Here is a 20,613-nt window from a genome sequence, read left to right as displayed (position 1 = left end):
TTACACCCAGGCCCCCCCCACCTGCTGGCCACTGATAGACAAGGGGGGAGGATCTCTGATCGCTGGTGAGGGGACGGCTCCCTAAGGGGGCTGAGCTAATGAGGGGTCCTGTCAGGCCGTGGGGGTGGGGGGCTCACAGTGGCCAAAGGCTGCTGAGAAATTTGGACGGACAAAGGCTCATCAAAAAGAAGTAGGGCACTGCTGTGGGGAAGCTCACAGCAGGGCAACTGGACTCCTGCCTGCTCCCCAGGAGAGCTCCCCCAGCTACGGCTCTGCCCCCACACTGCAGGGCTCCCTGGGGGGGGGGAGCCTGGCTTGAGGCACTTTCCCCTTGAAGCCCATGAGCCCTGGGCAGTGGGGGGGGGGGAAGTAGAAACCCTACTTATGCCCCCCCCCCCATTCTTTGGGAATGGTCTAGCTTAGTTCCAAAGCTCACCCCTCCCTCCCCTGCTTGTGTGGATCCACCCCCAAGGGCAGGAGAGGGGGAGGACCCCTGGGAGCCAAGCTGCCCTCCACACAATAAAGCCCCTTCCCATTGCACCAGCTGCCTCTGTGGTTTTTAACTCTTGTGGAAGGGAGAAGGGTCAGGTGTGGGGGGGAGGGCCACAGGGAGGGAAACTGAGGCATGGTGAGGAACAGAACCCAGGAATCCTGGCCTTCAGTCCTCCCCAGCTCTAACCACTAGACCCTACTCCCTTCCCCAAGTCGGGAGAGAAGCCGGTAGTCCTGGCTCCCACCCTCCCCTTTCAGCTCTAACCACTAGCCCCTGCTCCCCTTCCAGAGGTGAGGCCCGAAGCCATGAGTCCAGGAGGCCTGTGCACTGACAATAAAATCCTATTTATTTAAAAGTAGCAGGAAGGGGCAGCTGCTCCCATTGTCTCGGAGGCGAGAGGAATGAGCGTTGGGCTGGGGGGGGGTCACGTCTTCACCTGCCCCCCCGGGCTGTCGCTGTCCTCTGGCATCCGCTGCTGGCGGCGATAGACCCAGGCGCTGCAAGGGAGGGGGGAGGAGGCTGAGGTTGTGGGGGAGGGTCAGGGGCCGGGAGGAAGGAGGGTTGGGGTGAGGGAGGGGAGCTGTAGAGGGAGGCAGCAGAGGGGGGAGGGACCCAGACCCAGCCCCCCACTCCAGCCTGGGCCTCGCCCCCTGAGTCTGCCTCAGACGTGCAGTGCCAGGCGCAGGGGGACCCCGGCATGCGAACTCACCAGCCCGCGACGAGCAGCAGGACCAGCCCGGCGCTGCTGCCGATGATGACCCAGACGGTCCAGTCGCCGGGCCCCCCCGGGGGGCTGGGGCTGCTCAGCGGGGGGGGCAGCGTCAGGGGCCCCAGCAGGAGTGGCGCAGGCGGGCGGGTGCTGTTCCCCGGCAGGGGGGTCACTGCAAGGAGGGGACCGGGGTTAGGAAGGGCAGGGCTGGACTCTCTCCCTGGCTCTGCAGGGAGTGAGGGCTAGTGGTCAGAGCCGGGGGGGGAGGGGCTCTCGTCACCGCACCTGTCACCTGGAAGTGCAGCTCGGAGCAGACCCAGCCCTTGGCGTTCAGCATCTCGCAGCGATAGCGCCCCGAGTCGTTCGCTCTCGCCTCCTTCTTTATGAGGAAGGCCTCGGGGCCCGTGACCATGACCTGCTCCGAGCCGCCCACCTCCTGTGGGAGAAACACAGGGATCTGGGAGGCGGCAGGCCGGGAGTGAGGGGCACCAGCAGGTCAGGGCTGGGCTGGCAGGGGCTGCCGTACCCGATAGAAGCGGTAGCTCTTGGCGCCATAGCTGGCACGGTGCCAGGTCAAAGCACAGTCCAGGATCAGGTCGTCATCCTGGTGGACCTGCAGCGTCCGCTCTGCCAGAGACCCAGGGATCAGAGCCCATCACTCCCACGCTCCTGGTCCATCCACCCTGATCCCCCCTCCTCGGGTCAGAGCAATGGGCCCTTCCACCCAGGTCCCTCCCCAAGTCAGAGCAATGGGCCCTTCCACCCAGGTCTCCCCCCAGGTCAGAGCAATGGGCCCTTCTACCCAGGTCCCCCCCCCCGAGTCAGAGCAATGGGCCCTTCCACCCAGGTCCCCCCCCCCGAGTCAGAGCAATGGGCCCTTCCACCCAGGTCTCCCCCCAGGTCAGAGCAATGGGCCCTTCCATCCAGGTCCCCCCCCCCCCCGAGTCAGAGCAATGGGCCCTTCCACCCAAGTTCCCCTTCCCCAGGTCAGAGCAATGGGCCCTTCCATCCAGGTCCCCCACCCCTGAGTCAGAGCAATGGGCCCTTCCACCCAGGTCTCCCTCTCCACCCCCAAGTGAGAGCAATGGGCTCTCCCACGCAGGTCCCCTCCCCCCCTGAGTGAGAGCAATGGGCCCTTCCACCCAAGTTCCCCTTCCCCAGGTCAGAGCAATGGGCCCAACCACCCTACTTCCCCGCCCCCTGACTCAGAGCAATAGACCCTTCCACCCAGCCCCCCCCCCCCCCGGTCACAGCAATGGGTCCATCCACCCAGTTCTGCCCCCCCCACCGTGCCAGAGCAATGGGCCCAACCACCCCACTTCCCCGCCCCCTGAGTAAGAGCAATGGGCCCAACCACCCTAGTATCCCTCTTCTGGGTCATAAGAGCGGCCACCAAAGGTCCATCCAGGCCAGTGTCCTGTCTGCCCACAGTGGCCAACGCCAGGTGCCCCACAGGGAATGACGAGAACAGGGAATCCTCACGTGATCCCTCCCCCGTCGCCCATTCCCAGCTTCTGACACCATCCCTGCCCATCCTGGCTAACAGCCATTGATGGACCTAACCTGCATGGATGTATCTAACATTTTTTTAACCCTGTTCAAGTCCTGGCCTTCACAACATCCTCTGGCGAGGAGTTCCACAGGTTGACTGTGCACTGGGTGAAGAAAAACTTCCTTTGGTTTGTTTTAAACCTGCTGACTATTAATTTCATTGGGCGACCCCTAGTTCTTGGGTTATGGGAACAAGTAAATAGCACTTCCTTAGCTACCTACTCTACTCACCAGTAATGGATTTATAGACCTGGCTCATATCCCTCCCTAAGACATCACTTTTCCAAGCTGAAAAATTCCAGTCGTATTAATCTTGCCTAATATGGGACCCGTTCCGAACCCCTCATCAGTTTTGTTCCCCTTTTCTGAACCTTTTTCAACGCCAAGGTACTTTTTTTGAGATGAGGCGTCCACATCTGTACGTAGTATTCAAAATATGGGCGTATCATGGATTTACAGAGGGGCCATAAGATGCTCTCTGTCTTATTCTCTATCCCTTTTTTAATGATTCCTAACAGTTTGCTTTTTTTTATAGCAGGCTTCCCTGCCATACGTTGCCTGATATACGTCCATTCCGCACTAAAATCGATGCTTGTAGGGACCGATGCGTGATAAGTCCTGCCATTCCCAGCTCTTAAATTGAGCAAAAAAAAAAAAAAAAATCCCATCGAATTTGCACAAATGGAAGTCAGTCGCGGGGAGAGAGAGAATTCCCCGCTTGAAGTTGCTTCGCTGCAAGTCCAAGTGTTTTGCAATGGATCTTGGACTTGTCGCGAGGACAGCCTGTAGGTGGGAATTATTTTTCCCCCGCGGACATCCCTTTGCATGGATCAGCGTTGAACGTCAGTTCCGCCAGTTCTGAGAGATCCTGCGGAAGCTCTTCCCCATCTGCCTTGGACGGAACCGCAGCAACAGGCCCCAACTTGCGACAGTGGCCAAAGTTAGCCACAAAGCCCCTCGTTACCCACGATGCACCTGGCCACGGTGGGCTGCGGAGGGGAGGTTGGGGGACATGGGATTTTCCTTCCTGACCCTGTCGGAGCAGCCGGGGCCTGGAGCCTGGGAGTGAGGATCCAACACAGGTTAGAGGCCTCTAGAGCCCCACTCCTGCCACACTGCCCCCCCCCCCTTTGTGTAATCCCTCCCTCCATCCTTCCCCATCCCCCGCCTCGCTCACTCCCGCAGGACAGGTTCCGGTTGCAGGAGAAGAGCTCGGTTTTGCACGCCCAACAGTCGATGAACTGGTGAACCATGCGCCCTGTGGGAGAGGCAGGGGTCACAGCTGGGCGGGGGCAGGGCCCCAACAGTGGAGTTTGGGGGAGATCCAGACATTCAGGGAGAGGGGGCCGGCAGGATCACCTGGGGGCTGATGGGGACAGGTCCTGACCAGCTGGGAGTTTGGCATCAGCTGGCGGCACCCTGCCCTGGTGTGATCAGACCCCCCGCCCCCACCCTTGGGAAAAGAGATGAGTCCCTGGAACCACCCCACAGGATCTGCCCCTTTCCCCCATCCTGGCGCCCACTCACCACATTTATTCGGGCAAAAAACTGCAAAACAAGAGGGAAGAAGGGTGAGAAATGGGGACCTCTGGGGAACAGGACTGTGGGTCGGGAGTGAGGGGCACCGGCAGGGCTGGGCTGTCAGGGGCTGAGGGTTGGGGGTGAGGGGCACCGGCAGGGCTTGTGGGGCAGGGCCAGGCTGGCAGGGGCTGTGGGTGGGGAGTGAGGGCACCAGTGGGAGAGCCGGGCTGGCAGGGGCTGTGGGTCATGAGTGAGGGGCACCGGCAGGGCTGGTGGGGGCAGGGCCGGGCTGGCAGGGGCTGTGGGTGGGGAGTGAGGGCACCAGTGGGGGGGCAGGGCCAGGCTGGCAGGGGTGCGCGGTGGGCACAAGCGGTACCTCCCCTCACCCTCTCTCTGGAACTGGGCCATGAGGTTTGTGAAGGCCTCTTTCAGCGCCTGCAGACTCCACATCACCTCGTTGAAGAGCTGCCCATCTGCAGAGCAACCAGGGCGCTGTGAACACCACCCAGGACAGTGCCATCGCTCCTTTGGCCCCGCCCACAAGCCTCAGCCGCCCCAGCCCCAACCATCAGGTGGCACCGTGTGACTCCCCCAGGCCGTCATTAGGCTCCAGGGGTAAATGCCAAACCTGGCGCCCCTCCCCCCACCAAGGCGCCCCTCCCCTTCCCCCCCCCCCCCCCCCCGCTCTCGAAAGACCCTCTGAGTCCGCTCACACTGGCCAAGGGGCTGCGAAACCGCAACACCACCAGCAGAGGGCGCCGCAGCATTGGCAATGGGAAGGGGGGAAGTGCTGGGGGGGCAGGGGCTGTGGGTCAGGGGTGAGGGGCACCAACAGGGCTGGGGGGCAGGGGCTGTGGGTTAGGAGTGAGGGGCACCAGCAGGGCTGGGGGGACAGGGGCTGTGGGTCAGGGGTGAGGGGTACCGGCAGGATTGGGGGGCAGGGGCTGTGGGTCAGGGGTGAGGGGTACCGGCAGGGCTGGGGGGCAGGGGCTGTGGGTCAGGGGTGAGGGATACCGGCAGGGTTGGGGGGCAGGGGCTGTGGGTCAGGGGTGAGGGGTACCGGCAGGGCTGGGGGGGCAGGGGCTATGTGTCAGGGGTGAGGGGAACCGGCAGGGCTGGGGGACAGGGGCTGTGGGTCAGGGGTGAGGGGCACCAGCAGGGCTGAGGGGCAGGGGCTGTGGGTCAAGGGTGAGGGGCACCAGCAGGGCTGAGGGGCAGGGGCTGAGCGGTCAGGGGTGAGGGGTACCAGCAGGGCTGAGGGGCAGGGGCTGTGGGTCAGGGGTGAGGGGCACCAGCAGGGCTGAGGGGCAGGGGCTGTGGGTCAGGGGTGAGGGGTACCAGCAGGGCTGAGGGGCAGGGGCTGTGGGTCAGGGGTGAGGGGTACCAGCAGGGCTGAGGGGCAGGGGCTGTGGGTCAGGGGTGAGGGGTACCGGCAGGGCTGAGGGGCAGGGGCTGTGTGTCAGGGGTGAGGGGTACCAGCAGGTCCGGGGGGACTGGGGCTATGGGTCGGGCGTGAGGGGCACTCCGGGGCTGGTACCTTTGAAGTCGTTCTCCATGATTCGGGTCACGGCCCGTCTGAAATGGGCTGCGACTTCTCCCATCGTCTTCTCGTCTGAGGGGTGGGGGTACGGTGTGAGTCGGCAGGGGCGGGGGGGAGGGGACCCCTCCTCCCTCCCCAGACACCCCCTCCCCATCTAGACCCCCAACATGCCTGTCCAGGGCCGGCCTTGGGGAAAATGGCTCCCTGGGCAAACTTGCTTTCTGGTGCCCCTGATCCCTGCGGGCAGAGCACCCTCCATGTGCCCTGGCACCCCTGGGCTCCCCGACCCCTGCACCCCCACCCTGTGCCCCCCTTACCACTAGTCCTGCACAGTGCCCCCTTCCTCCCCACCTGTCCCCCTCCCTGGGTCAGGGCTGCGCTGGGGGGCAGAGGAAGGGGCAGGGAGGGGCCCCTGCGCACCGATGACCCCCATGAAAGTGTGGGTCCCAATGGGCAGCTCCGCCAGCCCCTTGAGGCTGCGCTGCAGCAGGGCCTCCAGCCGCTCCCGCAGCTCCGGGTCCCCCCGCAGCTGCTGCTTCAGGTAGGTCCCCGTCAGCTCCCGCAGCAGCCGCATGGACCCGGGGTCGCATTGCAGGCAGCCCCGGTCCCCTGGTATCCCCAGTGCCCACAGCGCCAGCCACACCACCCAGGGCATGTTCTGCCACCGGGGGGCGACCTTGCGCAGCTCCGCCCTTCCTCCCCCTCCCTCCTTCCCTCCCAGCCAATCGCCTTTGGCGCCCACGCGCCAGATCACAATGGCCTGGCCAATCACATGCCGGGGGCAGGAGGCGGGACTTGATGACCTCTCCAGGCCCCTCCCATCCTGGCCTGGGCTAGGGGCCCACGTGTCAGCAGTCGACGTGCTCCACCCCAGAGGCGCCGCATCCCAGCGTCAGGGGTGTGAAACTAGAGCTCCGTTGGGGCGTCAGGCATCTCTGGTTCGGGGTTAATCGCACCTGCCTTTCCCTGCCCCCCCAAGCTGTGCCCCCACAGCCCCCCGCCCGTCTGATCCCCAGCCCCTTGGCAGCGCCGGGGCCCAGGCGGCCTTTCATAGCGGCTTGTGTATCAGGGCCGGGACCACCTGCCTGGGCGGGGTCACAATAACTCCAGACACGGTCTGCTTCGTATTAATTAACCTTTGATCCTAACGGGCAACCCGGGGCGGGGGTGGCGGGGGGTCATAAAACCAGCAAGGAGATTGATGGCTGCTTTCGTCAAGTGAGGGACGGAGCCGGCCAGCTGGGAATGGGAGGTGGGGTCTGGGGTTGGGAGTGGGGGGCACCGGCAGGGCTGGGGGAGCCCAGGGCTGGGCTGGCAGGGGCTGTGGGGTGGGAGTGAGGGGCACCGGCAGGGCTGGGGGAGCCCAGGGCTGGGCTGGCAGGGGCTGCGGGTTGGGAGTGAGGGGCACCGGCAGGGCTGGGCGGGGGGGCAGGGCTGGGCTGGTGGGGGCTGCGGGTTGGGAGTGAGGGGCACCGGCTGGGCTGAGGTGGGGGCCCAGGGCTGGGGTGGTGGGGGCTGCGGGTCAGGGGAGGGGCACCGGCTGGGGGGGCAGAGAGCTGGGCTGGCAGACGCTGCAGAACGGGAGTGAGGGGCACCGGCAGGGTTGGCCAAGAGGCTGGGGGCCCCATTGTGCGGGGTGCTGCACAGACCCACAGAGAGATAGCCCTTGCCCCATAGATCTCCCACTGTAGAGCCCAGGAGAACCCCCCCCCCCTTTACAGCTGTGGGGCAGCTGAGCCTAAAACCAGATCCCTCCGTCCTGCTCTAGTGTCTCCTCCCTGGGGCCAGACTGGCCTGCCCTAGAGGGAAGAGGCCTCAGGCCCCATTGCTTGCCCCTAAGCCAGCCAATCCTTTCCTGGGACAGGTGGGAACCGGCACCCCCTGGAGGGGCAGGTTGGACTCCAGCCATGACCCACATGTTGGCTGGAGCCCCCCACCCACCCAGCGGTTCCTGGTGGGGTCCACCTGTCCCTGGATGGGCTAAGAGTCCTCTCCATCCTCTGCCAATTCCTTCCTTTGCTCTTTCTCCCTTCCCCCCTGCCTCTCCTTTTTCCAGCCCCACGTGCCTCCCCACAGCGGGCCCTCTGGAACTCATGCCCTTGGCAGCTGGGAAGGATCGGGGGGCAATCAGAAGACCCCAGACCCTGTCCCATTTAAGGGGGGGGCTGTAGGGCCTTGGGAGAACAGCCCCTGGCTTAGGGTTCTGCTCCCCTGCTCGGAGAATCCAGGGGTGTCTGGCTCTTCTTTCAGGGGTGACGTTCTCCCATGTGGCATTGTGAATCCGAGCGCCCCACAGGGTCTCCCAGCTCTACTGGGCTCTCGAGGTCCCCCATGCCCTAAATCGGAGGGCGATCTCAGTGCATAAGAACATAAGATCGGCCATACCGGGTCAAACCAATGGTCCAGCCAGCCCAGTATCTTGTCTGCCGATAGTGGCCGATACCAGATGCCCCAGAGGGAGGGAACACAACAGGGAGTCCTCATGTGATCCCTCCCGTCACCCATTTCCAGAGAAACAGAGGCTCGGACACCATTCCTACCCACCCTGGCTAAGAGCCATTGGTGGACCTAACCTCCAGGAATCCATCTAGCCTTTTTTTGAACCCTGTTCAAGTCCTGGTCTTCACCACATCCTCTGGCGAGGAGTTCCACAGGTTGACTGCGCGCTGAGTGAAGAAAAACTTCCTTTTGTTTGTTTTAAACCTGTTGCCTATTCATTTCATTTGGTGACCCCTACTTCTTATATTGTGGGAACAAGTACATAACTTTTCCTTGTTCACTTTTTCCACACCTGTCATGATTTGATAGACCTCTATCCTATCCCCCCCGAGTCTCCTCTTTTCTAAGCTGAAAAGTCCAAGTCTTTTTAATCTCTCTTCATAGTGAGATGTGCACAGAGGTGAAAGGAGGTGGGGGAAGGGCAGCTCCAGCAAGAGCTGTCCCTGTAAGACATTTTAAGTTCTTTTCACCCCTGGACGTGTGTGAGTCTGAATCCCTGACTGGCGGGCAGAGGGCACATCCCTTCCCAAGAAACAAACCCAAGAGTCCTGGCTCCCAGCCCCCGGAGCTCTAACCACTAGACACCGCTCTCCTCCCACAGCCAGGACTCCGGGATCCCGTCCTTGAGTTGCAGTGTTCAGAGTGCAACATGTGATTCAGGGCTGGCCGCCTGGGGGTAGCTGGGAATGGGCCCGGGGGATGGGAGGGGGAGCGTGAAGGAGAAATGGGAGGCGGGTTTGCTTGGAAAATGTGCAGTGTGAGCAAGAGAATGAATGAGGCGATGAGGAGAGACGTGGAAGTCACAAAGGGCCTGTCTACACGGCAGGGCTAAAGCCGAATTAAGCGAGGCAACGTCAGCTTCGTAAATTGCGTCGCTTCATTCAAAAGAGCTGAACTTGGCTTTGGGCATGGTCTACACAGCAGGACGTCGAAGGGAGAACGCTCTTCCCTCCCCTTCCCTTCCTCCTCGGGAAATGAGGGTTTCCGGAGTCAGAGTAAGAAATCCTCCAGCTCGCCATTATTTCGAAATAACCAGGGCCGGACTGAGGGGTGGGCGAGCTGGGCAGCTGCCCGGAGCACCAACTGATGGGGGGGTGCCTGATGGCAGCTGTAAGGGGCGCGCGGTGTCCCTTAGAGCTGCCATCAGGCGCTGCGCACCCGGCTCCCACAGCGCCATAACCGTAGCACTGGCCAGCAGCGCCCTTTCCCCCACGGCCGCGGGGCCCTGCACGGCCCGGCCTGTGCGCCAGCAGCGCTGGCCAGGCCAGGCTGGGCAGCGCATACACTGTGCGCCCTGAGGGATGGGCCTTGGGCGCGCACCAGCGGCCATGCGCCCCAGGGGTGGATCCGCACCCCCTGGGGGGATGGGCCCACACATGTGCCCAGGGGCGGTGCCATGCGCCCGGTTCCGGGGTGCCAAAAGGGCTTGGGCTGGCCCTGGTAGACATGAGTTTTGTTATTTTGAAATCACGTCAGTGATTCTGATATAGGGCTGCCATGTAGACGTACCCAAAGACAGGAAAAGAAAGCAGGACAGTAAAAAGAGAAAAAGAAAGAATGAAAAACAGGAAAGGAAATGAAGAAATGAAATAGAGAAAAGTGACTGAAGAATGAGCCAGTTAAACGAGTATTAAAATAGAAAAGAAAGATTGAGAGAGATTGAAGTGAGAAATAGCTAAGAATGCATGATTGAAAAATGGGATGAAAAGTGAGAAGGATCCCCAAAAAATTGTACAGAAGGAAAAAGGCAAATGAAAAGATTAACTGGAGAATGGATGAAGAAAAATATTTTATTAGATTAGCAAAGAAAGAAAGAAAGAAAAATGTAAAAGGGATGTAGAAAGACATGAATGAAAAAGAAAAATGAGGAAATTAACTAGACAATAGCAAATGAATGAAAGAGAAAAATGAAAATAGAAAACTGAATGAAAAAAGAGAAAGAAATGAAAATAGAAAAGAAAGAATAAAAGAGTGAATGAATGCAAGAAAAAGAATTAATGGAAAACTGAAAATGAATGATGAAGAAAAATGAGGAAATTAACTAGGCAATAGAGAATGCATGAAAAGGAAAGAATGAAAAAGAAAATGAATGAATGAAAAAGAACTGAAAACGGAAGGTATTGAACAAGTTAATGGATGAAAGAAAAAGTAATGAAAAATAGCAAAGCTAAAGAATGGAAAAGACAACTAGAGAGTAAAAAAGAATGAAAAACAGGAAAGAAAGAATAAATGAATGAAAAAGAGAATGAATAGAGATGTGAAAAGAAATGTAGAATGAAAAAAGAAAAATGAAGGAAGTGCCTAGAGTAGGAAAGGAATGGAAAAGAAAAGAATGAATGAAGAATGCAGGAAGGAGAAAAGAAAGCCAGTTGAAAACAGCTAGGAAAGAAGGCAAGAAGAAGAGTGAGGGAGGGAGGGAGGGATGAATGGGGAGAGCAAAGGGACGACTGGGGAAGAGCAAAGGGAGGAATGGGGAGAGCAACGGGACGAATGACGCGGACGGGAGTAGACACACGGGAGGAGGGAATGACACAGGGACAGGGGAACCCCCCAGAGCAGACCGCAAGTGCGGTGCAGAGGAGGAGAGCAGAGAAGGCAGAAGGGAGCCCAGGAAGGGGGAGCGAGGCAGGAGGAGCCCAGCAGGAAGGAGCCAGGGAAGTGGGAGCAAGAGGCGAGGAGGACGGGGGTGAAGGGGAGGGAAGGGGGCAACCTAGGAAAAGCAGGAACTAGAAAATCTCACATGAGAAAGATCCTCTCAAGAACACCTCCGGCCTGTGAAGGACATTTCTGTATTCCTTGCCTGCCCCCTGTGCCCCCATCCCTCCCCTGCCAGGGGCTCTGTGCCCCCCCACCCCTCTCCTGCCAGGGGCTCTGTGTCCCCCCACCCCTCTCCTGCCAGGACCTCTGTGCTCCCCCATCCCTCTCCTGCCAGGGCCTCTGTGCCCCCCCACCCCTCTCCTGCCAGGGCCTCTGTGCTCCCCCATCCCTCTCCTGCCAGGGCCTCTGTGCCCCCCCCCCCCCCCACCCCTCTCCTGCCAGGACCTCTGTGCTCCCCCACCCCTCTCCTGCCAGGGCCTCTGTGCCTCCCCACCCCTCCCCTGCCAGGGGCTCTCTGCCATGACCCTTCACTCAAGGGTCCCCCATTTTCCTTCCTGTGCCCGGGGCCTGGGGTGTCTCAGGACTTTGGGATTCGCTGGCTCAGGCTCAGGATGTTGGCACCAGTGGTCATCGGTCCTGGGGCTGGGGTGTCAGCGGGCTCCGGGTGGTAGCACCAATACGGGGGCAGTTGTTCTAGCTGGCTCAGAGCCCCTCTGTGTTCATTAGAACAGGGTGGCTGGGAGCCAGGACTTTCCCCAGCTCTTGAAGGGCAGTGCGGTCTAGTGGTTAGAGCAAGGGGGGCTGGGTGCCAGGACTCCTGAGTTCTTTCCCCAGCTCTTGGAGGGCAGTGCGGTCTAGTGATTAGAGTGGGGGGGGGGAGGGAGAGGCAGCTGGGAGCCAGGATTCGTGGGTGGGGTCTAATGGTTAGAGCGGAGGGGGTGGGGTGGGCCTCGGAGCCAGGACTCTTCAGAAAACAGCAGCCAATTTCACAGCGCGCCTGGCCACTTCCCCTGCTCCCGTCGGAGGGTTGAACAAATCGGAGCCGCGCGGAGGTAATAAAACTCTGATTTCAGCAGGGCCGTTGGCTCGCGTGGAGGCCGGGACCCCGGGGCTTGTAAACTTGGCAAAGAGGCTGGGGAGGGAGAGAGGGAGAGGGTCTCGTAAGCCCAGGATCTCATTGAAAGCAAACGCACCGGGGTGATCCGAGGGCTACGCGCTTCAGGGCCGGCGCTCCGGGGGGATGGTGCTGGCTGCTGTGGGGCGCATGCGGGACGGGGTCTGTGCCGAGACTTTCGGGGGTGCAGTGAAGCGGGAAGAGAGGCGGTGCTGCCGGAAGAAGGGGCGCCGGGTACGGCCGCCCCCTGGGCCCCAAGTGGCTTCCATCGTCGGCAGGTTCAGTAGTTCTCAGCACCCTGGCAGGATGATGCTCACAGTGAGCGGCTGAGAGGTGGGGATGGTGGAGCATGACCAAGCTGGGGCCGAGTGGGGTGCCCTGTGGCAGACGCCCCGGCTCCCGAACCCGAGCAAGGCCGGGAACAGAGACCAGCCTGGGATGACTCATCATCCTGACCCATGGGCGCCGTGAGTGGCGAATCTAGAGCCGGGGGTATAAGTAAATAAGAGCACTGAGCAGCCTACGACCGTTAGTAACGCCTGCTGGCCTGAAACCCTCCCTGACGAATACCGGCCTCAGATTGCTTAACGGACTGCAATGGGCATTTGCCAGTCCAGCATTAAAACCCCCCAACCACCACCTGAGACGTGCGCGTGAACAACTGCAAAGGCCCGATAAGAAGAGTCGAAGAAAACGTCGGGGAGAAAGTGAGTAACACGAAATACCCTCGAAATGTGACGGTTATCATGAGACGAGACACAATAACTAATAAACCCCCGAGGGCTTCCCCTCTGCATAACGAGTCTCCTCCAATAGTTAACGAGAATTAGCACGAGTCAGCGGCTGGAAGTCTTAGATAATAGTTTTGAACTGTGAATAGGAACTTTTCTGACTGTGCCCCCGACAATAATAATTCCTTCAGGAATGGCCTAGAATGGCCAACAAGAACAATTAGGAGGCTAGAATTAATACTAACAATGCGTTCGTTAATAGCTTGGGATCGCTGATGGTGAGAATGCTGGTTGGTCTAGAATTAATCTTACTGCTTATATTTTGAAAATGTATTTTAAAACTGTTAATATTAAATGATTATGAATGAGCTCCGGTTATCGATATTAATTATTATTTATTAATGAACTAGCATGAGGGAGTACTTGACGTTACTTAATAATGTGTAATTATTACAGTACTGTTCTGCATATCTAAATGATCACTAAGGAATTATTATTTATTACCAATCTAGCATAATTATAAATAATTAATTGATAGCATATGCTTGCTAATAACATATATTAACCCCCCAATGGTTAATAACTAATAGACAGATTGTTAGTAATAACATAACATGTAATGCATTTATTACTGTTAACACTATAGAATGATTAGTAATAAGAACTTATACTTTTAATAATAATCAATTTGATCATTTAGATCATTAATAATTATTGAAGAAGAAGAAGAAATGCCCATGGCTGTTGTTAATAATTTTGAATAAATAGTTAGTGTGAGACAGGAACGGTACCAACTGATAATAATCCATTTGAAATTATAGGAATAATATCAATTTATTCTACTGTAAGATTTATACTAATATATTATATTTTAGAATGCTTCAGAACATTCACAATTAAAGTTATCAACTGTGCTAATTTGCAGTAGAAATATTAATGAAATACGATGAATAATTAGCTATGGTGTTTAGTAATGATATCAATGCATAATCACATATTTAGAAAATATGAATAATAAATAATTAGCCTATAATGCTTAGTAATAATGCTAATAAATAGTAAATCTAGATGTTAGAAACTATATTAACAAATGGATTATGATTGTTGATCAAAATAAATAGCTTTTGATAGTAGGTATAAATATAAATACACAAGAACTGAACATAAGTAAAAGCTTATATTAAATTAATAAATTATTAATAATCATAATAGGCACTGGTAGTCATAGAATATTCATCTATAATGGTTTAAGATTGTTAGTGATACAAATAATATATTATAATTGTTAATTATAATATTAAATAATAATAATATTAAATATTGATAATATATATTATAAAATAATATTCAAATGAGATAATAGTTATAAGTAACAATAAATAACTCCTGCTAGTTCATAAATCAAACATTTCATCTATAATAATTTGCATTTCTTAGTAATAAAAGTAATACATTATAGCTTACAGTTCTTGGAAATACACTAATATTTAGTTATGATAGCCTCTGCTAATTAATAAACATTGCTCTATAATAATTTGATTGCTAATAATAATGAATTATAGTTTATATTGGTGATAATGAATTGATAATTACTTGTAATAATAATTAGTAAGTAGTAATAATATACACTGATAGTTCATAAAATATTACTTTATAATAATCAGATTAATATTTATATTAATTAGGTTTTTGCATAGTTAATAAATAGCTAATACATAATAGTTCACAAAATATGAATCTAGAATAATTTGATGTTTTGTAAGAAAATGAATAAACTATTGCTTAGATATGTTAATAATTAATAATGATTTAATAATAGTTACATAGCCTCTGGCTGTTCATCAAATGTTAATCTACAGTAATGTAACATTGTTAGTGGTAATGTTAATCAATTATAGCTTTAACATGTTAATTATAGTGCATTAATGATTAGTTATTCATTAATAATTAGTCAATAATAAGTATTTGCACATTGTTGAGCCTGGGAATACAGAATAGCTTACTGCTGTCAGCGCTAATACTCAAACCACAGTCTGTTGCACTTAGTCAGATGACTACAAATTGCTGCTCATTGTTAACTTCAGCAATTGCATATCCTGACCTCAGGGGCCAGAAATAACTGTGCTCTTTCCTAGGCCCAGACCTTCCCAGCTGTGGCCACCCACTGGCCCCATCCACTCCAATGGAGAGGCAGCTGGCTGGGGATCTGGGCCCAAGCATCTGGTCCTATGGGATTTAGACACCTAAATTGCTTTGACAATCTGGGCGGTAGAATGCAAGGCTGGGTGGACCGTTCGAGCCTCTGCCCTGCCCTGTTCAGCAGAGATTTTCTCCCACGTGCCCCTGCGCGGGGCCCGACTATTGGAGACGAAACAAAGCAACGCAACCCCCAAGGGGCAGAGACTCTGGGCCCTGAGAAACAGAGCATGAGGGACGGAGGCTGGGTTGAAGCAACAGGGAGCGATTGCTCGTCCGGCCCGTGCAGGCGAACCCCTATGAACGGGCTCGGAAATGTCTCGCGCCCTTATCTTACCATGGCATCGTCAGCAGCCGTATAGGCCACATGACACACGCTCTCGGGATTTTCAATTCTTCTTCTGCCGCAGCTCCGTGATGGGAGGTTGGCAGCCACAGTGGCCTCGGTCCTGTACCGCCCTCTGTGCGTCTCAATCATCCTTTGGAGCCAGCCAGGGCAGGGGTGGAAGTTTTGGGGATGCACCCCTCCCCCACTCAAACTCCCCCCACCTCTGGAAGTTTGGGTGCAGGCTCTGGCAGGATAGGGGTGTGGGACGGGGAGCCATGGGAGCAGCACAGGGAGACACCCACCCCACCCCGCTGTGCTGCCCATGAAACACCCAGAGCCATTTTAAATGGCCCAGGGACAGCTGGCAGGGCCATGGGAGAGACCCTGCCCCAAACTTTGGCAAAGCCAGGAATATTCCCCATGCCCGGGCTCTACGGGCCCATCTGCCGCCTACGATCCAGGGCCCCACAGTGTTAATCCAGCGTCGTCTTTTTCCCCCTCGTGTTCCTCTGCCATCGATTTCCGATGCCTTGAAATGCCCCTCCCCCGCACAACGGGCCAGGCCAATCGAATCGTTCTCGTGCTAAGATCTCTGGCTGGCGTTTGCCGAGTCCAGTGGCTGGTCACCACTTACTGTCTCCGCCTGTGATGTTTGCGGAACTCATCTGCAGCACGGCGAGTCGAGGGCTTACGAGGGCTTTGGTGGCACTTACGGGCCTGTCCCGACGTCCCATCCACAGCAAATGCCAGACTCCTTTCAAAGACCGTTTGTTTCTAGTCCCTGTTTGATACGGCCCGCAAGTCTTTTCTAGCATTTACACTGAGATACAACCGGCACTGCACAAGCACCTCTGAAAAACACAAGTCGTCCCGAAGCACCTTAGAGACTAAAAAAACGTATACGCGGCATCACGCGCTTTCGTGGGCAAAGCCCACTCCCTCAGACGAGGGTGGAGGAAAAAAAAAACCGAGGTGCCACAGGATTACTCGTTTTTTAAAGATACAGACTAACACGGCTACCCCTCGGAGACAATTACATCTGATTCTTCGTGGCTTTTGTTATGTGATATGACCAACCACTGTTTATACACCTGATTGGTTAAAGTGGCTTCATTATAGTGCGGTGGTTACAATGTTACTGGCAATGCAAATGAAACCCAGTGGCTGGGGATTCATTTTTCTTGATGTGAGCAATGTTTATTATCTTATGTGCTTTATTATTAATGTGCATCCTTATTGAATTAAAAAGGAGGGTGGTAGGGCTATGCAACACTGCTTTTAAAGAGCCTAAAAGCAAACTCAACAAAGCTCCCCACCAACATGTTTCTTACAGGGCCCCGATCCCGGGGACTCTGTGTCTGGGCAGCGCCTGGCCCCACGGGGCTCCGATCCCGGTGACTCTGTGTCTGGGCAGCGCCTGGCCCCACGGGGCCCCGATCCCGGTGACTCTGTGTCTGGGCAGCGCCTGGCCCCACGGGGCCCCGATCCCGGTGACTCTGTATCTGGGCAGCGCCTGGCCTCACGGGGCCCCGATCCCGGTGACTCTGTGTCTGGGCAGCGCCCGGCCTCACGGGGCCCTGATCCCGGTGACTCTGTGTCTGGGCAGCGCCTGGCCCCACGGGGCCCCGATCCCGGTGACTCTGTGTCTGGGCAGCTCCTGGCCCCACGGAGCCCCGATCCCGGGGACTCTGTGTCTGGGCAGCGCCTGGCCCCACGGGGCCCTGATCCCGGGGACTCTGTCTGGGCAGTGCCTGGCCCCATGGGGCCCCGATCCCGGGGACTCTGTGTCTGGGCAGCGCCTGGCCCCACGGAGCCCCGATCCCGGGGACTCTGTGTCTGGGCAGCGCCTGGCCCCACGGGGCCCCGATCCCGGTGACTCTGTGTCTGGGCAGCGCCTGGCCCCACGGGGCCCCGATCCCGGGGACTCTGTGTCTGGGCAGCTCCTGGCCCCACGGAGCCCCGATCCCGGTGACTCTGTGTCTGGGCAGCGCCCGGCCTGATGGAGTCCCAAATCCCAGGCGCTGGAGCACCCCAAATCTACTAGTCTGGGCCCCCCTAAGCTCTGGTGTGCAAGGGCAATGTGGGGAGTGTCCTTCTGCTTCCAAGTCAGGGGCTACGTCAGAGAGAGGTGGGTTTTGTGGTTGTTTTTTGCTTCTCACTTGTGTACAGCTCCTGACTGATTTTTCTGTGGGTCAGCGGCCCACAGCCCAAAAGAGGTTCCCTCCCCCCGTCTATGCGCTAGTCCAGAGTAGGAACTAATAAACATCTGGGTGTGAGTTACCACGGCAGGATCTCGGGAGAATTCAGGGCAGCGCAGAATAATGTTTGTCTTTCCCCCAGCAGGGGTAAAATTATCCCTGGAAGGAGGGAAAGGCGACTCTGTAGCGTGTGGGGAAGGGAAACACCCATCTGTGCTTTGAAGATTGAAGCATTCAGAGACCAGACCCCAGCCAATGTCAATCGGCTGTAGCCGCACTGGGGTCTGTCTGTCTGTCTGTCTGTCTCTCGAGCTATTCTGGCTACACTTGCACTGTGGACTCACGTGGATTTTGATGGAAGGGGCTGTATGGAAAGCTAAGGAGGGGTCTGTAGATTGATGGAAGGAGGGTGCATAAAGGGATGGATTGGGAGTGACTCCGGATTGATCCCGGGGCGCGGAGATCCCAATCCAAAGCAAGTTCCTCCGTTTTCAGTGGGCTCTCGAGGGGTAAAGCCCGCTAAAAACGGAGGAACTTGGTTTGGGGTCTGCTCACAGTTCTCCAGGACCAATCTGGTGTCACTCCTAATTGCAAAGGGGGCGGGGCCAGAGACTGTCAATCACTCTTTACCAGCGTAGCTTCTGATGTAAGTGCGGTCGAAGGGGTCCAGTCCTGCTAACCTGCCAGGGCCCGGCCCCCAGCCCGATCTCTCCCTTCCTAAATCTCTACCCGGGGACTGTCCCTGAAAACCTGCCCCCTAATGGTGGGGAGAGACGCTGCAACATTTTTTCAACCATTAAAAAAAAATGGGGAGCAGGCTAGACACACAGCTGTGGTTGCCATGGAAACAAATGGCGGATTTGTGTCAATTTCAATCAAGTCTTCCAGTCCAAAAAAAAAGGAGGGGTGAGGAGTGGAAATCTCCAATTTCAACTTTGGAGCACCAAGGAAACTCAACCCAAGCCCACCTCTTTAATTAAAAACGATCCCCCCCCCCATTTACCAGAAAAACCAGAAAATCTGGTTTTCCCCCTGCTCCCTAGAGCAGTGGTTCCCAAACTTTTCGGCATCACACCCCCCTTTTTGATTTTTGAGAAACCCTCATGAGCCCCCCAGCAGCAAAACTTGTTGAGCAAAAAAAAAAGGAACTGACTCGGGATGAAAAACAAAAATAGCAGCAAAACTTAGGGGGGGAGGAGTTGACAAGGGGGGTTGCGCTCCCCCTGGAATTTCTTCACCCCCCCTTAGTTTAGGAACCCATGCTCTAGAGGAACCAATACGGAGTTTGGTAATCCTCAACCAGGGGAACATGTACCCCTAGGAGTACACGGGGGTCTTTTGGAGACCCAGCAACTCATCCAGCTATTTGTCTAGTTTTACAACAGGCTACACAAAAAACACTAGCAAAATCAGCGCTATTTCCAATTTCACACAGACAAGGGCCTGTTTATACCGCTCTGTATTCTATACGCTGCCATGTCCGTGCACTATTTCTATTCCAGTTGATGTATCTTATAATTATATGGGGAAAAAATGAGAAAGCCAGCAATTTTTCAGGGCTAGTGTGATGTGAGACAGACGTCTTTTTATATCTGGCTAGCAGATTTACCTAGTGTTGCTTGGATCCTTAATTTTAAAAAAAGAGAGAAAATGTACATGCTCGATTGAAATGATTGCATTTTTCAAAAATACAGTGTTATGTTTATTAAGTTAATTTTAGTACATTTTTAAAAATAGGAATTCCGTCAAGAGTATTTCTTTCTTCATCCCTATAAACTCTTCTCAGTTGCTATGTTTTAAGAACAGGCTATAGTCAATTTGATTCCCAATAACATTTTCTTTTGGTTTTCCAATCGATCAAGCTGTGCCAAAACAGAATAGTACAGGTCTCTCTCGCCCGGCACCCTTGGGTACTGACTAGTGCTAAACCAGAGAATTTGCCGGACCATGGGAGGTCAATATTGTTTAGCAGCATGACCAACACGTCCACTGTTTACTGGGCTCTGAGAAGACAGTTAGGGGTAAATTAAAGCTAAATAACAGCACAGAACACAGAGCCAGGACCGACGGCTGTAAACAAACTGAAGGGGACCACGGGAAACTTGGCCACACCCAGAACAAGTGAACATCCGGCTCACTAAAATCATGCCGGATCACAGAGGTTGCCAGACTAGAGAGTGCCGGACTAAAGAGGTTCAACGTTTTCTCCACTTTATGTCTTTTCTGTAAGGTTTATTGAGAAGCGATTCTATTCCAGGGTCATCCTCTTTTTCTGGCTTAGTCTCTTTCAACATTCGCTCAGTGATGTCAATGTTGAGGACTCTACTTGAGTTGGTGATTCGATCTCTTTTCGGTTTGGTTTTCTGAGAAGCAATCCCATTCCTGGCCCATCCCCTTTTCTTGGCCCAACAAACCCCTGACGTTGCTTCCAGTTTTGATCAGAGGAATTTGCCCACTGAATTTGGAGGCCTTGGCTCTTACTGTGTAGGAGAAGTCCTTGATCAGACAGACAAACTCTCTCAAATCCATAGTCGATTTTGTACACAGGTTGCTTTTCAGTGAAGTGAAATTTGGTGGGAGGAGGATGCAAGACAGATTAGCCTTGTGCTAGGGGGACAGTCATGTGGACAGGTTGTGAGCTGCTGTCCTAGCTCATGGGACGATCTGTAGGCATGGGTACAAAGTTGAGTGTCAACAAAGAGAAAGTTGAGGGATGGCATGATGCCAGCCTAGAAGTACCGATGTGGGGAACAAATATTAATTAAATAAGCCAGTTGATCTAGCAAAGGTCTAAGATGGCTGGACGTGGAAGCTAGACGAATTCAGATGGAAAATAAGGTGTAACGAGGCAGGTGATTAACCATGAGAACCATTTCCCGAGGGCCGTGGTGGATCCTCCATCACTGACACAGTCAAGACGGGATGTTTTTCTGCTCGAGGAATTAGTTAGGGCCGTTCTCGGCCCTGTGTTATCCTGGAGGTCAGAGTGGATGATAACAATGGTCCTTGGGAATCCAGGAGTCTCTGAAGGGTTTTGGGGCGAGGGGCGGCGTTCGGGGGCTGTTTTTAAAGTGATTTATGCTCCCCGCCGCTCAGCCCTACGGGGGGCGTCTCGGCACATCTGGTTCAGGGCGA

At 55.0% G+C, this 20,613-nt stretch overlaps 2 protein-coding genes across 6 annotated transcripts in view; one reads left to right on the top strand and one right to left on the bottom strand.

Annotated features, from left to right (window-relative positions):
* Nucleotides 1–818: 818 nt before the first annotated feature.
* On the bottom strand, nt 819–6,498 carry IZUMO1 (izumo sperm-oocyte fusion 1). 4 transcript variants are annotated; one of them, XM_075915125.2, is made up of 9 exons: nt 6,235–6,498; nt 5,812–5,886; nt 4,661–4,747; nt 4,281–4,301; nt 3,931–4,011; nt 1,729–1,829; nt 1,488–1,638; nt 1,203–1,374; nt 819–990 (listed from the first exon to the last, which is right to left on the bottom strand). In XM_075915125.2, exons 1-9 carry the CDS (start codon nt 6,467–6,469, stop codon nt 918–920), a joined length of 996 nt encoding a protein of 331 aa, XP_075771240.2. In that variant the 5' UTR covers nt 6,470–6,498; the 3' UTR covers nt 819–917. The 4 variants fall into 4 exon arrangements, with proteins under 4 accessions (XP_075771240.2, XP_075771242.2, XP_075771241.2 ...); XM_075915127.2 differs by lacking the exon at nt 1,729–1,829; XM_075915126.2 differs by lacking the exon at nt 4,281–4,301.
* A 5,300-nt stretch (nt 6,499–11,798) lies between these two features.
* Nucleotides 11,799–20,613, top strand: part of NTN5 (netrin 5) — a 30,115-nt gene continuing 21,300 nt past the window's right edge. The window contains exon 1 of one of the 2 annotated variants that reach the window (XM_075915412.2): nt 11,799–11,963. The gene's annotated coding sequence lies outside the window, so the exon portion shown is untranslated. Of the gene's footprint in view, nt 11,964–12,020; nt 12,733–20,613 lie in introns of those variants that run through there. The other variant, XM_075915413.2, reaches the window with a different exon arrangement.

The sequence above is a fragment of the Pelodiscus sinensis genome, chromosome 18 (genome assembly GCF_052426305.1).
Source record: "Pelodiscus sinensis isolate ZL-2025 chromosome 18, ASM5242630v1, whole genome shotgun sequence".
Taxonomy (NCBI): Eukaryota; Metazoa; Chordata; order Testudines; family Trionychidae; genus Pelodiscus; species Pelodiscus sinensis.
This window is presented reverse-complemented; position numbering and strand designations above follow the sequence as displayed.

Coding starts and splice junctions, on each gene's coding strand:
- IZUMO1 (XM_075915125.2), bottom strand. CDS start 6,469: ATGCCCTGGGTGGTGTGGCTGGCGCTGTGGGCACTGGGGATACCAGGG. Junction 5,887..6,234: donor CACTTTCATGGGGGTCATCG/GTGCGCAGGGGC, acceptor CCCACCCCTCAG/ACGAGAAGACGATGGGAGAA. Junction 4,302..4,660: donor GGCCCAGTTCCAGAGAGAGG/GTGAGGGGAGGT, acceptor CTTGTTTTGCAG/TTTTTTGCCCGAATAAATGT.